Consider the following 23,917-nt stretch of genomic DNA (forward strand, 5'->3'; position numbering starts at 1 on the left):
TGTATTTGAATCTTAACACACTATCACCCCGAAAATCGGGGCACAAAATATTAAAATTAACCATAATTTTATTAATTATTGACATTTATTTGAGTAATATTAATTATGGAAATGGATTGGTAATTGATTAATTACATGTGTGTGTTTTTTTTCATATCAAATTTCATGAAAACATTATGGCCCATAAACAAGCATTTATAAGGCCCAGTAACTTTATGATGCGGCAATTTACGCGGCCATCAGCCAGATCGGACGGCTAAAATTTAGGCATGTGTGCACATGCTAACACCTTTCAGCCTAAGGCGCACGATAGCTCCCCCACTCCAAACATGATTATCATCCTCCATAGATGCGCACTGTACCTCTGACAGATCTTCCCCGCCCTTCTAATTTTCTTAAATCCATTTTTGAAAATTCAGGGGCTTCTGCTAGTTGCTCCAATCTCAAGGTAAGTTCAAATCTGGTTAGTTTCTCTTCATCCTTTCCAACTCTGCCAACCCCCGCGAGTGCAATTTTTTTCACCGATAATTATTTGATTCGAGGTGCATTGATGCTCGTTTTGGATCAGATTTTGTTGCTAAAACACATTACCGATGCATATTTCTTGTTAATTTCCTTCAACGGTGTTGATTCTTAACTTTTCTGCTGTTTTCATTTGATTTCCAGATGTTCCGATCGAACAGGTGTATGATGAGTTTTTCGAGGATTATTCGACATGGAGAAGCATCTGGGGATCCTAAGATGCTCACGGTTCACAAATTTTAGCTGGTAATAGAGAACTTTGGCATTATTCATTTATAACGTAATCTTGCAAGTGGTTGATTTATTCGAAATGCTACAGTCGCATACAACGAGAAGAAATTTGTGTATCCATGATAACCGAGAAGTTCGCCATGTACTTTGTTGGTGGTGATTTATTTGTGTGGTTCTTTTCATTGAATTCCTTAGAGGTACAGCATTGTCCTTGCTGGGATCATCAGTGCGGGATACTGGCAAAATTTCATTGTATGTCTGTTTCAGTTGTTTTTGTTCACCTTTTTATCTCTGTCTCTGTGTTCTTGTACTGTATTTTGAATTATATGTGAATGTTTTCTTTTTGCTTGTCATACTCCTTTGCATTTTTAGTGGAACATCTTCATTATGAGCTTCAATATCATTTTGATTAATATTCATACAGCCTTGCATTTCCAGGTATTGATTAGTCTTGGCAGAATAAAATGCCTGAGCAAACGAATATAATTAAGGAAGCTTCTGAAAATGGATCAGAGTCATCTCCAGACGATAATGGCACTATAGAGGAAATGCCAGAAGACACTATTTTGTCACAACAAACATCTGTAAACCTATTACCATTCATTGGACAGAGATTTGTATCCCAGGATGCTGCATATGAATTTTATAGTAGTTTTGCTAAACAATGTGGTTTTTCGATTAGACGCCACCGGACACGTGGTAAAGATGGTGTAGGCAGGGGAATTACCCGAAGGGATTTTACCTGCCACCGTGGTGGTTACCCACAGATAAAGCCAACTGCAGATTTGAAGCTACAGAGGAATAGGAAATCGTCACGATGTGGATGCCAAGCATATATGAGGATCGTTAAAAGGGCTGATTTTGATGTCCCCGAATGGCGTGTCACTGGTTTTAGTAATATTCACAACCATGAACTTTTGAAGTTCAATGAGATGCAGCTACTTCCCCTCTATTGCAAGATGACCGCTGATGATAAGAGTCGTATTTGCATGTATGCAAAGGCTGGAATGTCAGTGCGACAGATGCTCAGGTTAATGGAGCTAGAAAAAGGTATTAAGCTAGGGTGTTTACCTTTCTCTGAGATTGATGTTCGAAATTTGCTGCAGTCATTTAGAAACGTGGACCAGGATAATGACCCGATTGATCTTCTCACAATGTGCAAGATGAAGAAAGACAGGGACCCAAATTTCAAATACAACTATAAAATTGATGCTAACCACAGGCTAGAGCACATTGCATGGTCATATTCTTCATCCATTAAATTGTATGAGGTTTTTGGAGATGTTGTGGTTTTAGATACAACCCATCGTGTGGATGCTTATGACATGCTTCTTGGGATTTGGATTGGAGTGGATAATCATGGAACATATCGTTTATTTGGCTGCACGCTTCTTCGAGATGAAAATGCGCAGTCATTCTCCTGGGGACTGAAGGTAAGTTGTTTTGCATTTTCATTAATTGCGAATGGAAGCTCTGAATTTTTTGAGGAAATCCTTTCCCATTTCCATTATTTTGGCTGTGTTGCAGGCATTCTTGGATTTCATGAATGGAAAAGCTCCTGTGACAATTTTGACCGATCAAAACACTTGGCTTAAACAAGCACTTGCTATGGAAATGTCAGCTACCAAACAATGCTTTTCCATTTGGCATATCACTTCTAAGTTTTCTGATTGGTTTTCAGTTGTGCTTGGATCTCAATATGATAACTGGAAATCTGAATTCCACCAGCTTTATAATTTACATGAAGTTCAGGAATTTGAGGTCGGATGGAGAGAGATGATGGATACATATGGACTGCATGGAAACAAGCATATTGTCAGCTTGTATGCACTTCGTGCATACTGGGCATTACCTTTTTTAAGATCGTATTTTTTCGCTGGAATGTCAAGTACATTCAAGTCAGAGATGATAAACTCCTATATCCAACGGTTTCTAAGCGCACAATCTGCACCAGATAATTTTGTAGAGCAGGTGACCTCCTTTTTTCTTGCTTAATGTATCGATCCATAAGTATAAATTACTAATTCATTATTTTCCACAGGTGGCCTTGGTGTTAGACGCTAGAGATCAAATCGGTTCTAAATCAAAGATCCAACCAAAAGTACCACAAGTGTATCTCAAAACAGGGTCTCCAATCGAGTCACATGTTGCTACCATCCTTACACCATATGCCTTCTGCAAACTACAGGAGGAACTAGTATCAGCACCACAATATGCAACTATGTTGGTGGATCAAAGTTATTTCATTGTGAGACACCATACAGAGGTTGATGGAGGGTGCAAGGTACTATGGGTTCCACATGACGAGTTCATAAGCTGTACATGTCGACATTATGAGTTTTCGGGTATCCTCTGTAGGCATGTTCTTCGTGTTCTATCAACCAGCAATTGCTTCCGCATTCCGGACCAGTATCTACCTCTACGATGGCGTCACTCATCATCTACTGAATCTGCCCCCAGTTCTTCGACCAAGGCACAGTTGCTGCAGTCGATGATTTCGTCACTAATTTCAGAATCAATCAAGACAGAAGATCGTCTTGATGATGCTTGTGATCATATAAGTTTGGTTCTGGCCCGGGTTAAACAGTTTCCAGCTGCAGCAGATGGTGATGATGACATTGCATATAACAGCCCATCCGATTCCCTAATTCTTGCTGAAGTTGAAGATTCTGATAGTATGTCTCAAAGTTTCAATGGGAATTCTTGTGAGTCTCTAGCTTTTGCTGGGTGGAAAGAGAGAAAATCGAGAGATGAACTGGATATGTACATAAAGAGAAGGCGTTTCCCCGTCCCTTGTGGTGGACAATATGGGCATGTGGTCGGGAATTACCCCATTTTGGGAAATGACGATTTAAATGGGGATGGGCCAGGATTTATGTAGGTTTTGTGTCGAAATTGAGGTTGGACAAGAACGTACTGAAATCTGGTTGTCCAACATCTATATACCGTAATAGCTTTCGAAATACAGCAGCTGGTGGTGGCTGGAAATTATTGTTGTGCTCGAAGGAAGTACGTAAGTTTTTTTCTTTAAAAATGTAGCTGCATTCGTGTGAAATTATATATAATTACAAAATTTAATGAATGGATGATGCATTTATATTTTATGATGCTAGAACTTTTGTCGTAAAATAAATTCACTGGGATACATTAAAGAGATTAAATGGAGCATCCTGGTGCATCGTACAGGTTATCTGCAGTTGAGACTTGGCAGATGTTTCGAACCCTTCCAACTCTCTGGGGATGGCTCGGGTTAAGTGCAAAATGGTGTTCCCACGGTGGATCCGTTCTTCCATAGGGAGCTAAGTCTTATTTAGTTGGGCAAAGGATTACATAGCCGAGTTTTGGTTGGCAGATGCACTATTTCTCAATGCTCTTAATAGTATTTTGCACATACATCCTTAAAAATCCCGAAAATCCGAGGCCATTTTATCATGGGAACATCATGAATGATGCAGAGTGAGTAAAAGATGCAGAGATTTCAGAGTACATCATACATAAATACCTATCGTATGTGTCCAAATGTAATTCCAATTGAAATTCCAACTCCTGGATTCTTTGCTGCTAAACCTACACAGATACAGGTGGTTTACACGAATGAAACATGAAGAAAACGTTCTCCATATATTTACAAGGGACGACGTGACACAGACAGCCAACCTATGTGGAAAAGCTCGAATTGATGCCTGAAGAAACTATATTCCAGCTGCAACCGACTATTTCATGTGAAGAATCAATTGATACGCTCAGCTGAACATAACACCCTTCCGGAAATTTTCTTGATTTCTGCCATTCAATGACTGGATCCATAATACCATCCACCATTAATAAAGTAGCACCAGATCAAAAACATTAAAGTTTTACGTAAATGCGTTTCCAGTGGAGGAAACCAGCAACAGCACCCCAGAATAAGATCTCAAGAACGACAAAGACTAATGTACCCCACTTATTTGAATGGAACAGTGTTTGCAACACCCTTTCAGAGAAGTCAACCTACAAGAAATGAAAAAACTAGCTGGTAGCAAAACAGAGGCACAAAAACCAAAACAAATCAAGTACCAGGTTTGTTTCGGGTGAACGCCAGTAAAATCCTTGCAGAGCGGCTGGAAAAATGTCGCATGCAGCCAGAGCATAGATGATGAGAGCATTCAGTCCCATCCACTGGAATATTACAGTTGGCTTGTTGATACCTTTGCAGTCAACCTGCGCCAATGGTTAGAAATGAATGGGACACAAATAATAAGACATGCAACAATTATGTGATAACTAGATGAATTGCTTTCAAATCATAAACTCACAATAAAGTAAATAACAGAGAAAAGAAAGCCAGAGGCTGCTGCTGTGATGAACATATAGCTTAATGTATACAGAGGTTTAGAAAAAGGAACACCTGAAAACATCAAGAATACCAGTCCTGAGTACGCGGAACATTATAGGAGAAATAAACGTAAAATCATCCCTGAAAATGCAACATACCGAGAAACCATACCAAAAAACCAGACATCAGGAGGAGGAGGGATGATATTGACCATATGATTATCCTCTGCATCTGTCCCTGTTAAATTTAAGATGGACAAAATAAGAAATAAAGTAAATCACAAACTCAGCCAATCAGAAGTGCGTGTTACCTTAAAATGGACAATAATATGCCCATAATGCAGTCCAACAAAACATGTAATGGCAGCCATCAAAGAGCTGTGGTGAATGCATAGAGTAACAGTAAGTTCTTTAGATGCAGAGTTAGAGAATAAAAAGAAGTTCATTTTCAACTCAAAATGGAAAGAACAGCACAAATTTTGTAAAATGGAACACCCTGATAAACTTGCAGCTAAAAAAGTAATAGAAAAGAGTCCAAATGGATGTTCAGCTAATTTACTGATAATCTTGCAGCTAAAAACTGAAATAAAGCTAATTAAACTCAGATGAACCCTGTTTTTAAGCCTTGGATCTCTTGCTCAAAACAACACTTATGATGGATATTCTGATTTTGTTTGAAGATGAAATCAACCTGGAAAGTGACAAAAGTATACTACTTACCTTAAAATGCCCTCAGGATCAAATGGAGCCAAGCACCAGGCAGGTGAATTGGGTGGCAGAGGACCATAATCTGGAGAGTTGACACTGCATTCCTGTTGAAAAGTAGATACACACAAACACTATTACTATAATATTAAGAGGTGAAAAACTTGGAGACATTCCACGACATATAGGAAATTCAAATGGAAAAGAAGCATGTCACGACCTTTGTTCTTCTATAAACAGGACGTTGATAAAGATGATGTTCACCAAGAAGAATTCGATCAATCAAGCCAACTCCATTGCAAGGAGGTTCAAGACTGCCCCTTAATCCACAATGAACCTAAGAAAAGAAGGGAAATAGCTGTAATAATATTGTAAACAACCTAGAAAAATAAACTGGAATGATGAAGTTAGAAGGAAAGACACGTGCAGATAGAACAAAATATGGAGATGAAAAATGAAACAACTTAATCTTGCAGGGGATGCCCAGTCATTATGGACTTGGAAAAACACATATCTTGGACAGAACCACACACGAAGCACAAAAATCCAAGTGCGTCTTCAGATTACTATTGGCAGTAAGTTTTAAATCGCATGTTCTCTTCAGAAACTGTTTTTCAGCATGTTAACTTGTCACAGTATTCACTGCTCTAAAGAATGAGGTACTAAAGCCCTCCTTCGGATTAAAGTGGGGTAAAATTCCTCCTAAGTTTTATGAAACAAAAACAAAAAAATCCCCAAACATATTAATCTAAAACAAAATCACACTTTTTGACTTACAATTGAAGTGTTAGCTCCAGGTGATGTCAGTAAGTTGATGCTGAGTCCTGACATATCAAAGGTCCAGTTTGGAACATAAAGGACATACAACAAAAGCATGTATGTCAAGCCTAATAAAATGGCAGCTCCCCTGCATATTAGAAATGAGCAGATAGGAACAAACACGAGAAACTGAAAAGGGAAAAAACTACACATCTAATTACTTTCTCCACATATGACATGCAAGAGGTTAGCCTGCATCACACAGCTGAGGAAAAGAAAGTGCTTAAAAGCATCCTAGTTTATTTTCTTCTTATAGTGAAGCTAACAGATACAAGTCATTACTTGAACAACCAAGAGTACTACGGCAGAAATCCCTATTAATCGCAAAGAACTATTATAAATTAACACAATGTGATGATCAAAATAGAAATTTGAATCACGGACCAGTGGTCATGAAGAGCCAAACCTCATTGACACATCCTGGTTTTCTAATTCTACAGGAAAATAGCGGAGGTCCCGAAATTACATCACAGGAGACAAATGCTTGATTACCAAGGTAACATATTTTTTCCTTAATTGGACAATCGGATTCCGGTTAATAAATTAAAAGTTAGAAAAATTGAATTTCCAATGAAAGTAAGTTCACTTGCTAAATCATCTTGATTTTCTTCTACTACAGAAATGATTGATGTCCATGCTTCTAGAGAGCACTCTATTGCTTCCAAATTTTTATCTTATATATAATCTCATCCCAGAAATTTACATTGTTCAACAGTCTGGACATTACCAATAATCATATCATCAACTTACCAATAATCACATCATCAACTCACGCACCAGCGTTGTTAACAAACATGAACATATACTCACATCTGGAAAGAGTATCTCTCCATAAATGCTACTGTTGAATCGACCACAGTATTCTTAACTAGCCAGATCTCCAGAATTGAAGCTAACAGATATCCAATTGCAATTCTCTGCAAAAGAAAAAGATTTTGAACGTTTGTTCAAAGGAACCATCAGCAAAAAAAAACATAAATTCAAATTTTCCACAACTGTCCCCTCTGAGCCAGTTTATCTGGAGGCCAGTCTATATAAGGAAGCCTCTAAAGCTTGTCAACCACATTTTCCTTTTAATCATGTATGACCATAACATCATAACATGGCAAAAATGCAAGTTGTATTACCTGCAGCACTCCCATCATGCGTATTTTCTCCAAATCAACCCCATAAGTTAGATGGCTGCGTCCATGAAAATACCCACCTAAGCACAATATTAAGTTTATGAGTAGGTGGTGTTAAAATAAATCAAAACTGAGGACTCGCCCATCGATAAATACATCTCATCTCCATCAAAGAAGAAAAAGAGAATTCATCAGTGGCTAATTTCACAGTCCAATTATGCCAGACCCCACTTGCCGAATCAAGCAACTCATTGTTTCATGGACTTCAATCAGAGACTAGACAATTTTAGCCAAAAATGCTAAAATAGATAAATTTGAGACCTTGAAGAATCACTCCTAGCAGAAAGAGCCATACAGTCCGTATAATCACTTTCTTCGTGGCTGCTATTCTGTTTGTTACTTTCTGCATAACAAAACAAAAAAAAAATTAACGAATTAGCACCTCAATTCATGCAAGATGCACCGTCTCCACCAAAAACTAATCGACCAAACTCCACTTTATAAAGTTCACAGACAACAGAAACAAGAAGCCATTTTTTACTCTCCATACCTTGAACACGAGACTCACAGAAACACCAACTACGAAGAGGAAAAATGGCATCACAAAGTCAGCCAGCGTAACTCCGAACCACGGCGCGTGATTTATAGATGGAAACGCTTTTCCAGCATCGTCAACTAAAATCATCAGCTATATACAAAAAAATATCGCAAATGATAAACAACCAAAAAAAGGAAAAGAAAAGAACGGCGAATCATAAAAAGAACATAAATTTCTCCACGAATTTTGAAATAATCAAATATCTAGATTCAACGGAGGCGTACAGCGACGGTGAGGCCTCGAAAAACATCGAGAGAGACGAGACGTTGTTTTGAATCAGCCGAATTACTTGGTGGAAGCTCCTCCACAGGTAGTGCAGTAGAAAAATAATCCGTCCGGACGTGCTGGAGTAGCGGCAGGCGATTATCATCGCCGCCACCATCTGCTACCACCAAAACTGACGTCATGTCTTCCAGTTTTCTCCTTTAAATTTTTATTTAATTTAATCTCCTAAAGTTTTTCAAATAAATAATAATGGAAATTTGTCGATGACGATAACAACAAAATACTTAAGTCAACGCACTTCAATATAAATACGCTAACCACTTTATTAATTTCGTATTATTATAATCGTCAAAATATTTATTAAAAAATAAATAATTCATAATAAAATGAGTTTATTTTATCGGTAAATTTCAAAAAAATGCATCGGCCAATGTTTCAATTAGAATTCAGTACCTAGCTATAATTTTTTAAAAATCAGTACCTAACACATCTATACATTTAGTTTTAATTACTCATAAAGTAAACTTTACATTTTTACCCTTTATTATTTAAATAAATATATTATTTTATCCACGAAAATTATATCATTTTTCTCCATTTAAAATATAATTTTAACAAAATATTGTTTCTCAATTATCATGTAATAAAAGTAAATACTTATTTTGACATATAAAGTAACTATTATGGGGTTTCATATACTTGATTTCGCTCTTTGAATACTCCGAATATATAAAAAATACTATATTTTCGATCATTCACCATAAATTCAGCCATTGTTGGTTTTTTCATGAAAAATGCATTAGGATGATTTATTCATGTCATTTTATTTTTTTTAAAAAAAACATAGGTCATCATTCATCATGAAATAAGATTAAATATTTATTTTGACCAACAAAATATCTATTTTGAAGTTCCAAATGCTTGATTCTATTCTTTGAATACTCCAAATGTGTAAGAAAATACTGGATTTTCAAGCTATCACAATAAATTCAATAATTGTTGGTATTTTCATTGAAAATACATTAAGATGACTTATTCATGTCATCTAATTTTTGAAAAAACACAGTTTCTCACTCATTGTTGAATTAGAAAAATTACTTATTTTGATCGATAAAATACATATTTTCGTGTTCCAAATATTTGATTTGGCTATTTGAATACTTCAAATGTGTAAGAAAATACTTAAGTTTCAAGTAATATTACGTGAATTTTGATTGTGTCATTTGTGAAGTTAAAGTGTGATACTTAAATTGGTACACATAGTATCTAATTAGAGTATATAAATACACGATTTTAACCCGTAAATACGCATATCCAATTATTTGAGGATGCCAAACTATAATTTGAAGTTAATATTAAGTGACACCGATGATGATATTCGTGAAGCAAAAATGTGATACCTAAATTAATACAAATAATACATAATTCGAGTTCATAAACACTTGATTTTACCTTTTAAATACTCAAATTCGATTGAGTATGTCAAAATATATAATTTGAAGATAATATTGAATATTTTTTGATGATGAGATTTGTGAATAAAAAACGTGCTACCTAAATTGGTACAATTAGTACCTAATTTGATTTCACATATACTTGATTTAACCTTTTAAGACTCAATTTTGATTATTTTGGGATATAAAAAATATAGTTTCAAGTAATATTGAGTGACTTTTGATGTGTCATTTGTGAAGTTAATTAGTGCAAAAAATATCTAATTCGAGTCTACCAATAATTTATTTTACTCCCTAAATGAGAAGTATTTTAATTTGAGTTTGCAAATACTTGATTTCGTAAATGAGATATTCATAATATGTATTAAAATACTGGATATTTGAATAAGCAACGTAAGTTCACCAAATGTTGGTATTTTTATGGAAGATACATTTGGATGACATATTCGTCTCATTTAATAATTTTTAAAAAAAAAAACAAATTCTCAACTAAGCATGAAAATTTTAAAGTACTTAGTTTTACTTGAGAATTACGTAATTTGAGTTTGCAAATACTTGATTTCGTAAATGAGATGCTCACAATATGTATTAAAATACTAGGTATTCGAATAGGCAACGTAAGTTCACCAAGTATTGATATTTCCATGGAATAAGCATTTGGATGACATATTCATATCATTTAATATTTTTTCTGTAAAAGAAAAAACAGATTCTCAAGTAAGCATAAAAATTTTAAAGTATTTGTTTTTATTTGAGAAGTACGTAATTTGAGATTGCAAATATTTAATTTGGTACATGAGATACTAATAATATGTAATAGAATACTGGATATTCGAATATGCAACGTAAGCTCACCAAGTGTTTATCTTTCCTTGGAAGATGAATTTGGATGACATATTCATGTCATTTAATATTTTTTTTGTAAAAAAAACAATTTCTCAACTAAGTATTGAAATTTTAAAATACTTATTTTTACTTAAGAAGTATCTAATGTGATATCTGAATTAATACAAATAATACCTAATACGAGTCCACAGATACTTGATTTTACCATTTAAACTCAAATGAGATTATTTGATGGTGTCAAAATATATAATTTGAAGTCAATATTGAGTTGCATTTGATGATGAGATCTGTGAAATTAAAATGTGATACATAAATTGTTACAAGTACTATATAATTAGATTCTACTGATAATTGATTTTACGCTTTAAAAACTCAAATTTGCTAATAAGTATAATGAAATAATATTGATGCATATAATGAATGATTACCAATAAATATTATGAAATGATACTAATGAGGATGATATCAAATGAAGTATTGCATTGTCATTTAATGAATACCAACAAGTATTGTGAATGAATATTAATGATATTATAAATTAATACTCATAAGTATGCAGAAAAAATATTAATAAGTATAATGAATAATTACCAATAAGTATTATGTCAAATAAGTATAATTGTCAAATAAGTCATTTAATGAATATCAAAAAGTATTGTCAATTAATATTTATGAGTATTTTATAAGTCATTGATTCAAAAATCGATAGATATACTTAAAATGCAAACTTCAAGCTCATTTACGAACTATGTTCATAATGCATCTTCCAATTAGTCCACGATGAATAATGAACTATGTTTATTTATTTAAATGATATGAATAAGTATCATAATGAATTTTCCATGGAAATATTGTATATCCGAATATCCAGTATTTTAATGCATATTGTGAGTATCTCATTTACGAAATCAAGTATTTGCAAACTCAAATTAGGTACTTCTCAAGTAAAACTAAGTACTTTAAAATTGTCATGCTTAAAAATATATTAAATAAGATGAATATGCAATCCATGCTTAGTGATCGAGCAAAACTTTCATTGTAAAATTATTAGTAAAAATTAATAATATTCAAGCTCGAAATAATCGCAAGTGCACGATGTCAAGTAATAATATAATCACGGACTTTCAATAATCGCAAGTGCACGATGTCAAAATGTACCATGCTTAGTGATTGAGCAAAACTTTCATTGTCTAAGGACTGTATTTCTCAATTATTATTTTCAAGTATTCAATTTTTAGCAGCGATACTTCAGATGATTGTTTACTACTACGATTATTAAATAAAAATTCAATGAAATGGTTCAAAGATTAATGATGAAATAAATAAGTTATAATGATTGATTAAAGTTCAATGAGAAATGAATTTGTTGGGAATCTCGGTTCACCTACCCCTCGCTAATATACTTAATTCGTTAGACAATTATCTATGCTTTCGACGAGATTTCGTATCCAATTGAACACGCTCTCTCAAACTATGCCAAAATAATTCAGCTCAGTGAAGTAATTAAATCTCTTTAATTATTTATCAATGGTGAATTGCATGTCGTTTTATTAAATCCCATAGCTTTTGACCTACTGGACTATGACTATCGACGTGTATCTGACTTCATATTTCTCTGTAAATTGTAAATCCACGGATTATGATATTCGTTCCTATCACGGGCTATTCTCTCGAAGAACATTGTCCGGAAATCTTCAAATCTTCGCTCTAAGCTATTTTACTCTTTCAAAGCTTTGTGGTTGCTGAAAAGTCTTTGAACATGTCAACTAATTACATCTTGGATGGAAACGTGAGCACTTTGTGAACTTACGTTACATATTCGAATATCCAGTATTTTAATACTCATTATGAGTATCTCAGTTACCAAATCAAGTATTTTAAAACTGAAATTAGGAATTTTGCAAATAAAATTAAGTACTTGAAAAAGTTCAATATTTGGCTGCGAATTTGTTTTTTTTTTAACAATTAAAAAAACTATTAAATGAAATGAACATGTCATCCAAATGTATCTTGGATGGAAATGCGAGCACTTGGTAAACTTACGTTGCATATTCGAATAAACAGTATGATAATACCCACTCTGAGTATCTCATTTACCAAATAAAGTATTTTAAAATTGAAATTAGGTATTTCGCAAGTAAAACTAAGTACTTGAAAAAATTTAAAGATTAGTTACGAATTTTTTTTTAACAATTAAAAATAATAAATGAAATGAACATGTTATCCAAATGCATCTCGGATGGAAATGTGAGCATTTGGTGAACTTACATTACATATTCTAATATCCAGTATTTTAATACTCATTCTGAGTATTCATTTACCAAATCAAGTATTTTAAAATTGAAATTAGGTATTTCGCAAGTAAAACTAAGTACTTTAAAAAGTTCAATACTTAGTTGCGAATTTGTTTTTCTTTTAAAAATTAAAAAAATATTTAAATGAAATGTACATGTCATCTAAATGCATCTTGGATAGAAATACGAGCACTTGGTGAACTTACATTGCCTACTAGAATATCCAGTATTTTATTAACTTGTATGAGTATCTCAATTACCAAATCAAGCATTTAAAATTGAAATTAGGTATTTCGCAAATAAAATTAAGTACTTCAAAATGTTCAATGCTCAGTTGCAAATTTTTTTATATAAAAAAATAATTAAATGAAATGAACACGTCATCTAGATGCATCTTGGATGGAATGCGAGCATTTGGTAAACTTACGTTGTATATTCGAATATCTAGTATTTTAATACTCATTCTGAGTATCTCATTTACCAAATCAAGTATTTTAAAATTGAAATTAGGTATTTCGAAAATAAAACTAAGTATTTGAAAAAGTTCAATGTTTAGTTGCGAATTTGTTTTTTTAACAATAAAAAAAATAATTAAATGAAATGAACATGTCATCCAAATGGATCTTGGATGGAAATGTGAGCATTTGGTGAACTTGTGTTGCATATTCGAATATTCAGTATTTTAATACACATTCTGAGTATTTCATTTACTAAATCAAGCAATTTAAAACTAAAATTAAGTATTTCGCAATTAAAACTAAGTATTTCAAAAAGTTCAATTAGTTGAGAATTTGTTTTTTTTAAAATAAAAAATATTTAAATTTAATTTATATGTCATCCAAATGCATTGAGAATGATGAGTGGAAAGAGAAGATGACCAACAAAAATAGGTATTTATATAATTTTTTATTAATTAAAAGGGTAAAAAGGTAAATATGCATGAAACATGTAGTAAAAACTAAGTTGGTCTTTTGTCAGGTACTAAAATACAAAAATAAACTTATAGGTACTGAATCTTAAATAAATAATAGACAGATGTATTTTTCTACAAATTGCCCTTATTTTATTAAATATTCTGAAAAATGAATATAATTTTACTAAAATGATATTTGTCAAGCTCTAAAAAACAGCTTACAACTTTCATAATTCATTTGGTAAAAAAATTTGCAATTCATTCCGGGACGTGGGGTTGTATGTTAATATATCTCACATCGGTAAGATAGAATTGATGATAGTTATGTATATGAATTTGAGCTAGTTTTTGAGATTGAGTTAAGTTGCGATCTTAACATTAAATATAATTCAAAATAACAACTCTGTTTAAAAAAAAATCCAACAAATCCCAGTTTGAAAAAATGGAAATGGTGTGAGGCATCATCCCCTTTTCGTCCATAAGACGACTGATATGTGCCGTCACTTTTGCAGAAAGCAAATCTGATATACTTGGTAGATGGATTTGTATGGAAAAATCTATCAACTCCTCCTTAAATTCAACCTGGAAAGTCTATCTCATTAAAACTAAATTAATCGTCAAAATCTCTTTTCGATTCATAGTCCTGATCACTGATCACATCGGATAGCATCTCGTTCTTAAACATGACATATAAGGTTGCCATATATCGTACATCTGTCTTTTATACTTGTGATCTTTTAAATCGTACAATATCCCTCGTTTCATAATTTTGGCGGTGTTGTGACGTGGTATTCAAGAGCCATTAATGACTAAATTGGAGGACAGTTCAAGAATCAAATTCATCCATAAAATGGAGTTGTGGAAATCCACAGAAGCAAAATTCAAAGACTCGGAAACTGTGGTGAAGGAAGACTTTCAACACACACAAGATCAACCAGAAATAGTAGAATGCTTCAGATATCTCGATTATCAAAATGGGCCAAACCTTCAATCTAAATGATTAATTTGATGGATGTAATCTCACCCTTCTCGATGAATCAAAATATGAAGGAAGAATATTGAAAGCAGCTTCTCGAAAAGGAGCCGGAGAGGAATCTGTTATCTTGATATGAATATTTCTGACCCAGAAGCAATAGAAGATGGAGCAATCGCCCACCCAACTCTCCATCCTATATTGCATGACAAGTCAGTCAATCATTACTTGCTGTAGATCATTCTTACATCTTTTTGGCTCATGAAATTGAAAGAAAAATTATAGAACAAAGGAAGTTTGAGTGTGAATTTTTTTACGAGGAAATTAGCTCCTCAAGAAATTAGCCAACTGCTATTTGCATAGTGATGAAATTTCGAATAAATAGATTTGAAATTTATGATATCAGATACATAAATCCAAGTATTTTAGTTGTACTTGGATTTATGGATTTAGTTTGAATGAACGTATTTGATTTGTGTAAGTATTTGATAAATGAATTTCAAATGACATCGCTCTTAAATGCATATATAAATTTTACCACAATTATTATTGATATTACATAACTTAAGATAAAATGAATTTGAAATCTACTCGAATTTTATTCATCACATTCAAACAAGACATTTGTAATTTGAAATTCCTCAATTCAAACGCAAATCTAAAATAATATACGCTTCTTTGGATTATTGTACTGGAAATTTAAATGAAAAGCCCATTGACTATTTTAACATGAGATTTTTTATGGGCCACAATTATGCCCATTTTTTTAAAGAATCCAGGCCCGTTTTAAAGTCGGTGGAGTATTCGGTAGTTGGAACTGCTTATAGACTGTTTAAATATCTGGACTTGCGCCTCTGAAGTACAAATCAAAAAAATTCTCTAATTTATCATCCGTATCCAAAATTATTGCTTGATTCTTCGATTTAATCTGGAGCATAAACAAGCAATAACTGCATCTTGTAGGTTTTAATTTCTGTGATTTTTTATTTTGGTTTTTGGTTGGATCGAGAAGAACGATGTCGTTGAGGCCGAGCGCGAGGACGGAGGTTCGCCGGAGTAGGTACAAGGTGGCGGTGGACGCGGAAGAGGGCCGGAGGCGGCGAGAGGATAACATGGTGGAGATCCGGAAGAATAGGAGGGAGGAGAATTTGCTGAAGAAGAGACGCGAGGGGCTTCAAGCTCAGCAATTGCAGCCTACGGTCGATGTACCGCAGCTCGATAAAAAGGTATTAATTGATAATCGGTCATGTGTGACATCAATCTTGAGTAACCCCTATGCTTTCCAATCGACTCGGTTGGATTGATCGATCGATCTGCGGCTATCAATATCTCGTCTTTGTAGAATTTAGTATTATGACTTGAGTGTAAAATTTTATCTTTTCGCTCGACATTCATTATTCGTGAATATGCCAATTATATAGGATTGATGTTATGTTGAAGTAGCACAACTATGTATTTGTGTCTTCTACCATGCTGTTTGTATGCTGATTCGTTCAAGGTTTACTTCTTTATTAAATTAAAAATGCTTACTTGTTATATATTTTCAGTTGGAGAGTCTTCCAGCAATGGTGGCTGGAATTTGGTCAAACGATAGAGCATTACAACTTGAGGCCACAACTCAGGCTCGTAAACTTCTTTCGATAGGTAAAAAAATCAGGGTTTACGGCCCGAATCAGGGTTTTCTTTCTTTTTTTCCTCGCACATCTTGTTTGTTAGATAATTCTCTTTTGTTTATGTTGATTTGGCGTTTTATGGGAATTTGTTTTGACAGAAAGGAATCCACCAATTGATGAGGTGATTCAGTCTGGAGTTGTTCCACGGTTTGTTGAGTTTCTTGCAAGAGAGGACTACCCACAGCTTCAGGTAAGATTTTGGTCTCATTGTTTTTGTTGGTGCTGCTTTTTTATTTTAAGTGTTCAATGTATCCATCTTTTTGGTCCTGTAATGACTTTTTTTACCTAGTTTGAGGCAGCGTGGGCTCTCACAAACATTGCTTCTGGGACGTCTGATAATACTAAGGTTGTGATAGATCATGGTGCTGTTCCTATTTTTGTGAAACTTCTTAGTTCTCCAAGTGATGATGTTCGAGAACAGGTAAATGTTGCAAATGGAACTGCTCTATTCTTCTTTCAACTGTCTGGCCAGTTTAATCAAGTGATTCTGGAATCAATGCTTGATAATCTTTCGTAGGCTGTATGGGCTTTAGGAAATGTTGCGGGTGATTCACCGAAATGTCGTGATCTTGTCCTTGGTTATGGAGCTTTGATGCCCTTATTGGCTCAATTTAATGATGAAGTTAAATTATCCATGTTGCGAAATGCAACATGGACACTGTCAAACTTTTGTCGGGGAAAACCACAACCCCGGTTTGATCAGGTATGCCCTTCAAGTTCTATTGGCTTGTTGTGATGCTTTGTTGTGATAGTTTCTTCTCATATACACAATTGAATTTGAATGTATGTCATCTGGAATCCCTGAGCAGGTGAAACCAGCCCTCCCTGCACTTGCTCATCTTATACATACAAATGATGAAGAAGTCCTCACAGATGCATGCTGGGCACTTTCTTATCTCTCTGATGGCACAAATGATAAAATTCAAGCTGTGATAGAGGCTGGTGTATGCCCTCGTCTGGTTGAGCTTTTACTGTGAGTGATGCAGTTATATGGCATTGTTCAGAAATCAGATATTTATGTTGTTTGGTTGTGAAATATTTAGAGGCCTCAGTAGACTCGCAGTGTTTTGCATCATTATTTTTGTTTCACCCCTTTTTGGTTTGGCCTTTTGGGTTTTGTAGGCATCCCTCACCATCTGTTCTGATCCCTGCGCTGCGAACTGTGGGTAATATTGTGACAGGCGACGATTTGCAGACTCAGGTATGTAATTGAATTGCTACTTTTTCCTTGACTAAAAAATTGTCTAATTCAATTATGTGAATTCATTGGGGGATGATAAGTGGCCTTTTCTGCTTGTTTTGTTTCTTATGCAAGGGCGTTAATTCACTTCTCTGTATGTTGTCTAAATTGTGGGATTCCCTGTTTGTGATATCCATATAGGTTAAATAATTTATTGGTTTGTATGGTTTCTTCATTTGTGTGCCATTTTTCAATGGTTGAATACCCTATATATTTGGGACTCGGTATTTTATAAATCAGTTGTACTTCAAATAACACAAAAGTTGCTGATTATATAATTTTCCATTTGGGATATCGAGTACTAGAGGTGTATTTTTAAAAATGAGGTATCTGATTATCTTGATGTTAATTGAATAGTCCCAGAAGTATCACCTTTAAATCACTGCCTGAAAAAATACAGATTCTCGTGGATTTTTTTTTGTCGTTTCAAACAAATTTAATGAACTTTACAAATCCTCATTGAGCTTTTTGTCTCATTTCAAATAATTTTGTGGTTCCAAGAGGTATAAAGATGTGTCTTGATATGCTGTCGTGATTTAGAAACTCTGCTGATGTCAGAACTCTTTACTAGAAAAGGATGTTCCCAATTGTGATTTCCCTCTATATATTGAATAAAAATGAGGCTGAGGTTGGATTTTTACTTTTGGTGAAACTTAATTTTAGTTTGTTGATGTCAGTGTTGGGCTTCGATGCACTGCTCTTCGACTATCCTTGTGAGAGTTAAAAGTACTCTGTAGAAATTTTGAGATGAAACTTGATGTTGCAATTACACTGTTAATTTTGACGCTGACTGTTGGATTTTGTAATTAAGTTTTTTTCTAACTCAACTTTTCTTTTAATGATGTGCAGGTCATCATTCAGAACATGGCTCTTCCTTGCTTACTTAGCTTGTTGATGCAAAATTATAAGAAAAGCATCAAGAAGGAAGCTTGTTGGACTGTCTCAAACATCACTGCTGGAAATAGGGATCAAATTCAGGTTCGCTGAAAATTGTGGGATTGTTTTTCTTTAATCTTTCCACTTTGTAATATAGTGAGTAACTGAAGCTGTCATTTGAACGAGCAGGCTGTGATTGAAGCTGGCATAATTTCCCCCCTCGTTCTTTTACTTCAAAATGCCGAGTTTGAAATAAAGAAAGAGGCTGCTTGGACTATATCTAATGCCACTTCTGGCGGAACTAGCGACCAAATCAAGTATATATTTTGCCTCCATTCTGTTTTTCTATATATTGTTGCAGATTTTGATTGAAGATGATTTCAAACTTGTTTGGCAGGTTTCTAGTACGCGAGGGCTGTATAAAGCCATTGTGCGATCTTCTGGTTTCTCCTGACCCAAGAATCGTCACAGTCTGCTTGGAAGGTCTTGAGAACATCCTGAAGGTTGGAGAAGCTGAGAGGAACCTGGGTGACACGGGAGATGTGAATGTCTTTGCCCAGATGATTGATGATGCGGAAGGGCTAGAGAAGATTGAAAATCTTCAGAGCCACGATAACAACGAAATTTACGAGAAGGCGGTAAAGATACTTGAAACATATTGGTTAGAAGAAGACGACGAGCAGCTGGTATCTAGTGATGGTCCCCAATCTGGTTTCAACTTTGGAGGTGGTGAACTTCCTGTTCCATCTGGAGGATTCAAATTTGGCTGAAGGTAGCCTCAAGTTTTTCATTATGTGTGCTGCATATGATGCATAATCGTACTCTGAAATGGTTGTTGCAACATGTTCGAGAGAATGTACAGGAATTTCTCGGCTCTTGAGAGTTGAAGTACTGATGGAGATGCGGCTGAGAAGTCGAAGTCTGGTGAGTCGACGGTCTGTATGGTTTATGGTGCCGATATTTTGCGTTAAGAATAAAGATGGTCGCGTGGGTTTGATCGCACAGGTTAAACGGTAATATCGTTTTTTTAACATTTTTGAGGTCGCTTGTCTTATTTTGGGTATGCTTTCTTGAGTATTTTGTCATTACAGATTGAGTGATCCTACTTATATACTATATTTCATGGAGGTCACATTATATGTTATGCGGGATAAAAGGTTGAAGGAACGCGTCATATTTGTGAATGTACTGGTTTATAATACATTTGGGTCTGTGAATTTTTCTTTGACCGATGCTTGTGTACGTGAGTGAATAATGTTTTATCTATTTATTTATTTTTGAAGGTGAAGATATGATGTTTTTGTTTTTTACAACAGAATGAATCGTTGGTTTGGATTTTTTATTTTTCCCAAAAAACAATCTGGAAAAACCTGTTCCATTTTCCCATTTTAACCGGGGATCGCAATGCAGCAAGTTGAATAATGAAATGGCGGACCTTTCTCGTCTTCCCTTGTTGGTTATGGGTTGGATTCTGAGTTTTTGACACTTCCAAGTATAAGTTTCTATTAAGTTGCTTTGTTTTAGGGGAAAAAAGATATTTAAATCTTGTATCTCAAGCTATACAAAACTTTGGATTAAGAAAAAGAAATTCGAAAATTTTTCAAGATCATTAGAATTACTACATAATTTTAAACAATAATTTTCCAAAACCAATTAGAGAAGATCCAATAGCCCCCCCGAAACGGATTCAAATTAACATTGTAATTTAAAAGTGTCCGAAGAACACAAAAGTCAAAATGACAGTATTTTATCAATGGCAGCCACAGCTACTTTAGGCTAGCTTAGCTGATTCCTTATCAACTTTTCTGCTCGTCTTTTTCATTGTCAGATTGTAAAAGTATCCATTTTTTTTAATTGAGTATCAAATCTATTTTATGTCTGTGAATGTAAAAGGTTTAGCATTGGATTTGAAATCCATCATTCTAGTTATAACCAAAGCGAAATAATCTAAAATTCAATAATTTTTTAAGATAAGAAACGTGTGAAAATGATTTAATTAGAAATTAGACATTTCTATGTTTCAGATCTCTCGAACTAACAACTTTTGAAATATTGCATAAAAATTTATATTTCTACTAATAAATTAATAAATATTTTCATATTTCATGCATTTCTCTTAAAAACTGCAAAATTTTACTTCATTTAATAAGCACAAGGGACGTTCGTTTGCAACTACCAAGGTATGTTTGGGGGAATCTTAACTACTTAGTTCATTATTTGGTAATAATTGACAAAAAGGCCACAGCAATAATTTGCTTAATAATATTTATTATATAGTATAAATATGATTAAATAGCTGCATTTGGAGTTTGGACCACATTGCTAACTTACAATTATAATTATACACACACAAAAAAAAAAACTAGCTATATTTTATTTTCTGAGAAGCAATAAGCATCGAGGAAGAACAATCAAGACATGTCACAAAAGCAACTTTTTTTAATGTAATGATTTACAAAATTATCGATCCAACCACTTATTTTATGTTGTGAGACAGACCTAAACAGTTTGTACTCTAGTTTTTTGAGACGTTTATTTGATAACTACTTACTTGAGCGTCGAAATATTTTCATCCGATGCTACTCACTTTGATTTATAAGGTAATAACAATTCATGAGGTTAGTTCTCTGAACTTATTTTGAGTACTACCCCGTTCACTCAAATCTCCACAAACCATCTAGATTTTCTCAAATCGGATAATATGATTTTTTGACTAACTTCAATTTTCATAAAATATTATATATTCTAAAATAAAAATACGACTTGTAAAATGTAGCGTAATTAATGTGTGTTCAAATCATGATCTTTCTCGATAACATTGATTAAATGAAGTTAAAGGCTCCGGTGTACAGAGAAGACCTCACCGTTTAAGAAGTAACCATGGAACTCATCTGGAGAATCAGGAACGAACGGCCGAGATTGCTCGACGGAAACCCGAAATTTGAAACGCACGAGGGGCATTATGGTCAATCTCAGGAGGAATTCTAGAGTCAGCTAGGCCTCTCTAGGGTTTGTAGCAGACTGAACAGAGTCCACTAGATTCTCTGTTGGGCTTTTTTTTAAAAAAATTATCATTATATTGTATCCTAAATAGAGAGAACGGCCAATGATCATCCCCTACTCTCTTCGCCTTCTTCTCCAAACCTCTGATCGATCGAATCCCATCTCCATTACCTGTTTACTTCATCGTTTTTCTCAATACATCGTTATTTGATCCTGTATAACATACTGTCTAGTGTGGGTTTCTTTTTTGCCTTTTTGTTGAGATTTTGGTGTTCAAGAAGTAACTATCTGCTTGTTGGTATGGATTTGAAAGAGGATGAGGTGAGGAGCAAACGACTGTAGTTTTTTGACCATTTTTTACGCTTTCTGTGGATTAAATCTTGCAAACTAATAATCCCTTGTTCTCTGATTCATTCCTTCGATTTTTCAGAAGCAAGATTCCGATGAGCGAAACAGCGACAGGTGTTCGGTTAAATGCTGCAGCGGCTGTCGCACTACAAGAACTCCACTCTGGAGAGGCGGCCCGGAGGGACCCAAGGTGAACAAAAATAACGCAATCGTTTGATTTTTTTCTACCTTTTAATTTTTTTTTCGGGTTTATTGATTCTTCTGGAGTGCTTGTATCCAGTCTCTGTGTAATGCTTGTGGGATCAAACACAATAAGAAGAGACGACAGCTGATGGGTTTGGAGACTGGAAGAAGTGCCCACAAGAAGAAGAAGCGGACCTCTGTAAATCGCCGTAATGGAGTAAGAGAGATTTTGAAAATGCGATTTATGGCTTCGGGGAGTGAAGTCGTGCTACAGAGGTCGGGGAAGATGTTGAGCAAGTTGAAGGAGGAAGAGCAAGCGGCCATACTGTTGATGGCTCTTTCCTACGGATCTGTTTATGCTTAGAGGTACCCAAGGTCTCGAAAATCTTCATAGTTTGAAAAAAGATGATGAAATTTTATAACAATATCTAATGTTTAGATGCAATGGGTTCTTAGTTTAATGCTAATTGATTATTTGGGAAATCTTTAGATCTTTGGAAATCTGAGGAATCAAAGTCAATTTTCTAACAAGATTTAGTGTTTATAATGTAACAGATTCTTAGTTTTATGCTAATTGATTAGTGGGGTATCTCCGGTTCTTTTTTTTCCTTTTTTTTTTTTTTTCCATTTTTCTAATTTGGATTTTGATGATTGGATGTGTGATTTCTTACCCTTAAAAGTTAGTAAGAATTTAGACAAGTTATGTAATCACTAACCATATGAATACGATTGTTTGGTCGTGTTTGTGACTAGTTGGGTGAATGCCTTTTTAAATTATTATTTTTTGAATTATTACTGCATTTTACTCGGTTTCTCAACGGCTTGGAGTCAAACACAAATCAAACTTTGAATAGCACACAACAGACGCACATCAAAACGAGTCATATAGACCATAGAGTTCGATAGTTCTGTACTGTGGATAAGTGAGCTTCCAAACACAATAAGTTTCAATAACATTGTCCGCAAAGACTACAAAGACGCCGAAAATGATTCGCAAACACCTTCCGAGCTCCCCCCATGCTGCAAGAACCCGCGCATAAAGGATATCGAGCACATACACGATATGAAATAGCTGAAATAAGAACAAAAAAAATACATATTACATAAAATACAATACGTACAATGTTTGAATTGTGGCGTGCTGAACTCTTCGTCTTGTCGTTTATTTTAGAAACCAATTTTAGAAACCAAGAAATTTAGTCGGAAAATTTACAAAACGCGCAAGTACACTAGTATCTATAGAGAAAATTCCAAAACAGGTCTCAATATGGTGTACATGTACCACGAATATATAAGTGATTTTTATGAAGAATAGATAAAAAATAGCTTAGGAGTTTGATAAAATACGTGGTTGAAATTTTAATTGAATCAGAATTCCACTTGCTTTCGATCCAAGATTTACTCCTCGTCCCTCTCTTCTTCTTTATTGGAGCTATGCAGGGGCGGAGCCACCCTTGGGCTAGGGTGGGCTCCAGCCCCACCCAAATTTTAATTTTTTTTTGTTTTTCTGTATTTTTTATTGTTGTTTTTAAAAGGTGGGCTCCAGCCCCACCCAAATTTTAATTTTTTTTTGTTT

General features: G+C 34.4%; 4 protein-coding genes across 10 annotated transcripts; 3 read left to right on the plus strand and 1 right to left on the minus strand.

The window, feature by feature from the left end:
* Positions 1-291: 291 nt before the first annotated feature.
* LOC142528983 (protein FAR1-RELATED SEQUENCE 11-like) lies at positions 292-3,835 on the plus strand. 6 transcript variants are annotated; one of them, XM_075634312.1, is made up of 5 exons: positions 292-463; positions 667-768; positions 1,178-2,186; positions 2,281-2,724; positions 2,795-3,835. In XM_075634312.1, exons 3-5 carry the CDS (start codon positions 1,218-1,220, stop codon positions 3,632-3,634), a joined length of 2,253 nt encoding a protein of 750 aa, XP_075490427.1. In that variant the 5' UTR covers positions 292-463; positions 667-768; positions 1,178-1,217; the 3' UTR covers positions 3,635-3,835. The 6 variants fall into 6 exon arrangements, with proteins under 6 accessions (XP_075490427.1, XP_075490426.1, XP_075490425.1 ...); XM_075634311.1 differs by having other exon boundaries at positions 293-463; positions 1,192-2,186; XM_075634310.1 differs by having other exon boundaries at positions 293-448.
* Positions 3,836-4,210: 375 nt separating this feature from the next.
* LOC142529378 (uncharacterized) lies at positions 4,211-8,782 on the minus strand. Its single transcript, XM_075634906.1, has 13 exons — positions 8,538-8,782; positions 8,266-8,403; positions 8,037-8,118; positions 7,719-7,795; positions 7,402-7,508; positions 6,550-6,679; positions 5,993-6,109; positions 5,788-5,879; positions 5,379-5,445; positions 5,227-5,305; positions 5,049-5,140; positions 4,810-4,953; positions 4,211-4,743 (listed from the first exon to the last, which is right to left on the minus strand). Exons 1-13 carry the CDS (start codon positions 8,718-8,720, stop codon positions 4,603-4,605), a joined length of 1,449 nt encoding a protein of 482 aa, XP_075491021.1. The 5' UTR covers positions 8,721-8,782; the 3' UTR covers positions 4,211-4,602.
* A 7,080-nt stretch (positions 8,783-15,862) lies between these two features.
* Positions 15,863-20,035, plus strand: LOC142528843 (importin subunit alpha-like). Its single transcript, XM_075634063.1, has 11 exons — positions 15,863-16,244; positions 16,566-16,662; positions 16,790-16,881; positions 16,981-17,112; positions 17,209-17,394; positions 17,501-17,664; positions 17,814-17,892; positions 18,781-18,909; positions 18,997-19,124; positions 19,205-19,579; positions 19,670-20,035. The coding sequence occupies exons 1-10, from the start codon at positions 16,035-16,037 to the stop codon at positions 19,575-19,577; spliced, it is 1,590 nt and encodes a 529-aa protein (XP_075490178.1). The 5' UTR covers positions 15,863-16,034; the 3' UTR covers positions 19,578-19,579; positions 19,670-20,035.
* A 1,786-nt stretch (positions 20,036-21,821) lies between these two features.
* On the plus strand, positions 21,822-22,930 carry LOC142529059 (GATA transcription factor 15-like). 2 transcript variants are annotated; one of them, XM_075634441.1, is made up of 4 exons: positions 21,822-22,044; positions 22,089-22,131; positions 22,241-22,348; positions 22,439-22,930. In XM_075634441.1, exons 2-4 carry the CDS (start codon positions 22,111-22,113, stop codon positions 22,703-22,705), a joined length of 396 nt encoding a protein of 131 aa, XP_075490556.1. In that variant the 5' UTR covers positions 21,822-22,044; positions 22,089-22,110; the 3' UTR covers positions 22,706-22,930. The 2 variants fall into 2 exon arrangements, with proteins under 2 accessions (XP_075490556.1, XP_075490555.1); XM_075634440.1 differs by having other exon boundaries at positions 21,826-22,131.
* The last annotated feature ends 987 nt before the right edge of the window (positions 22,931-23,917 follow it).

This window comes from Primulina tabacum, chromosome 16 (assembly GCF_025594145.1).
Source record: "Primulina tabacum isolate GXHZ01 chromosome 16, ASM2559414v2, whole genome shotgun sequence".
Lineage (NCBI taxonomy): Eukaryota > Viridiplantae > Streptophyta > Magnoliopsida > Lamiales > Gesneriaceae > Primulina > Primulina tabacum.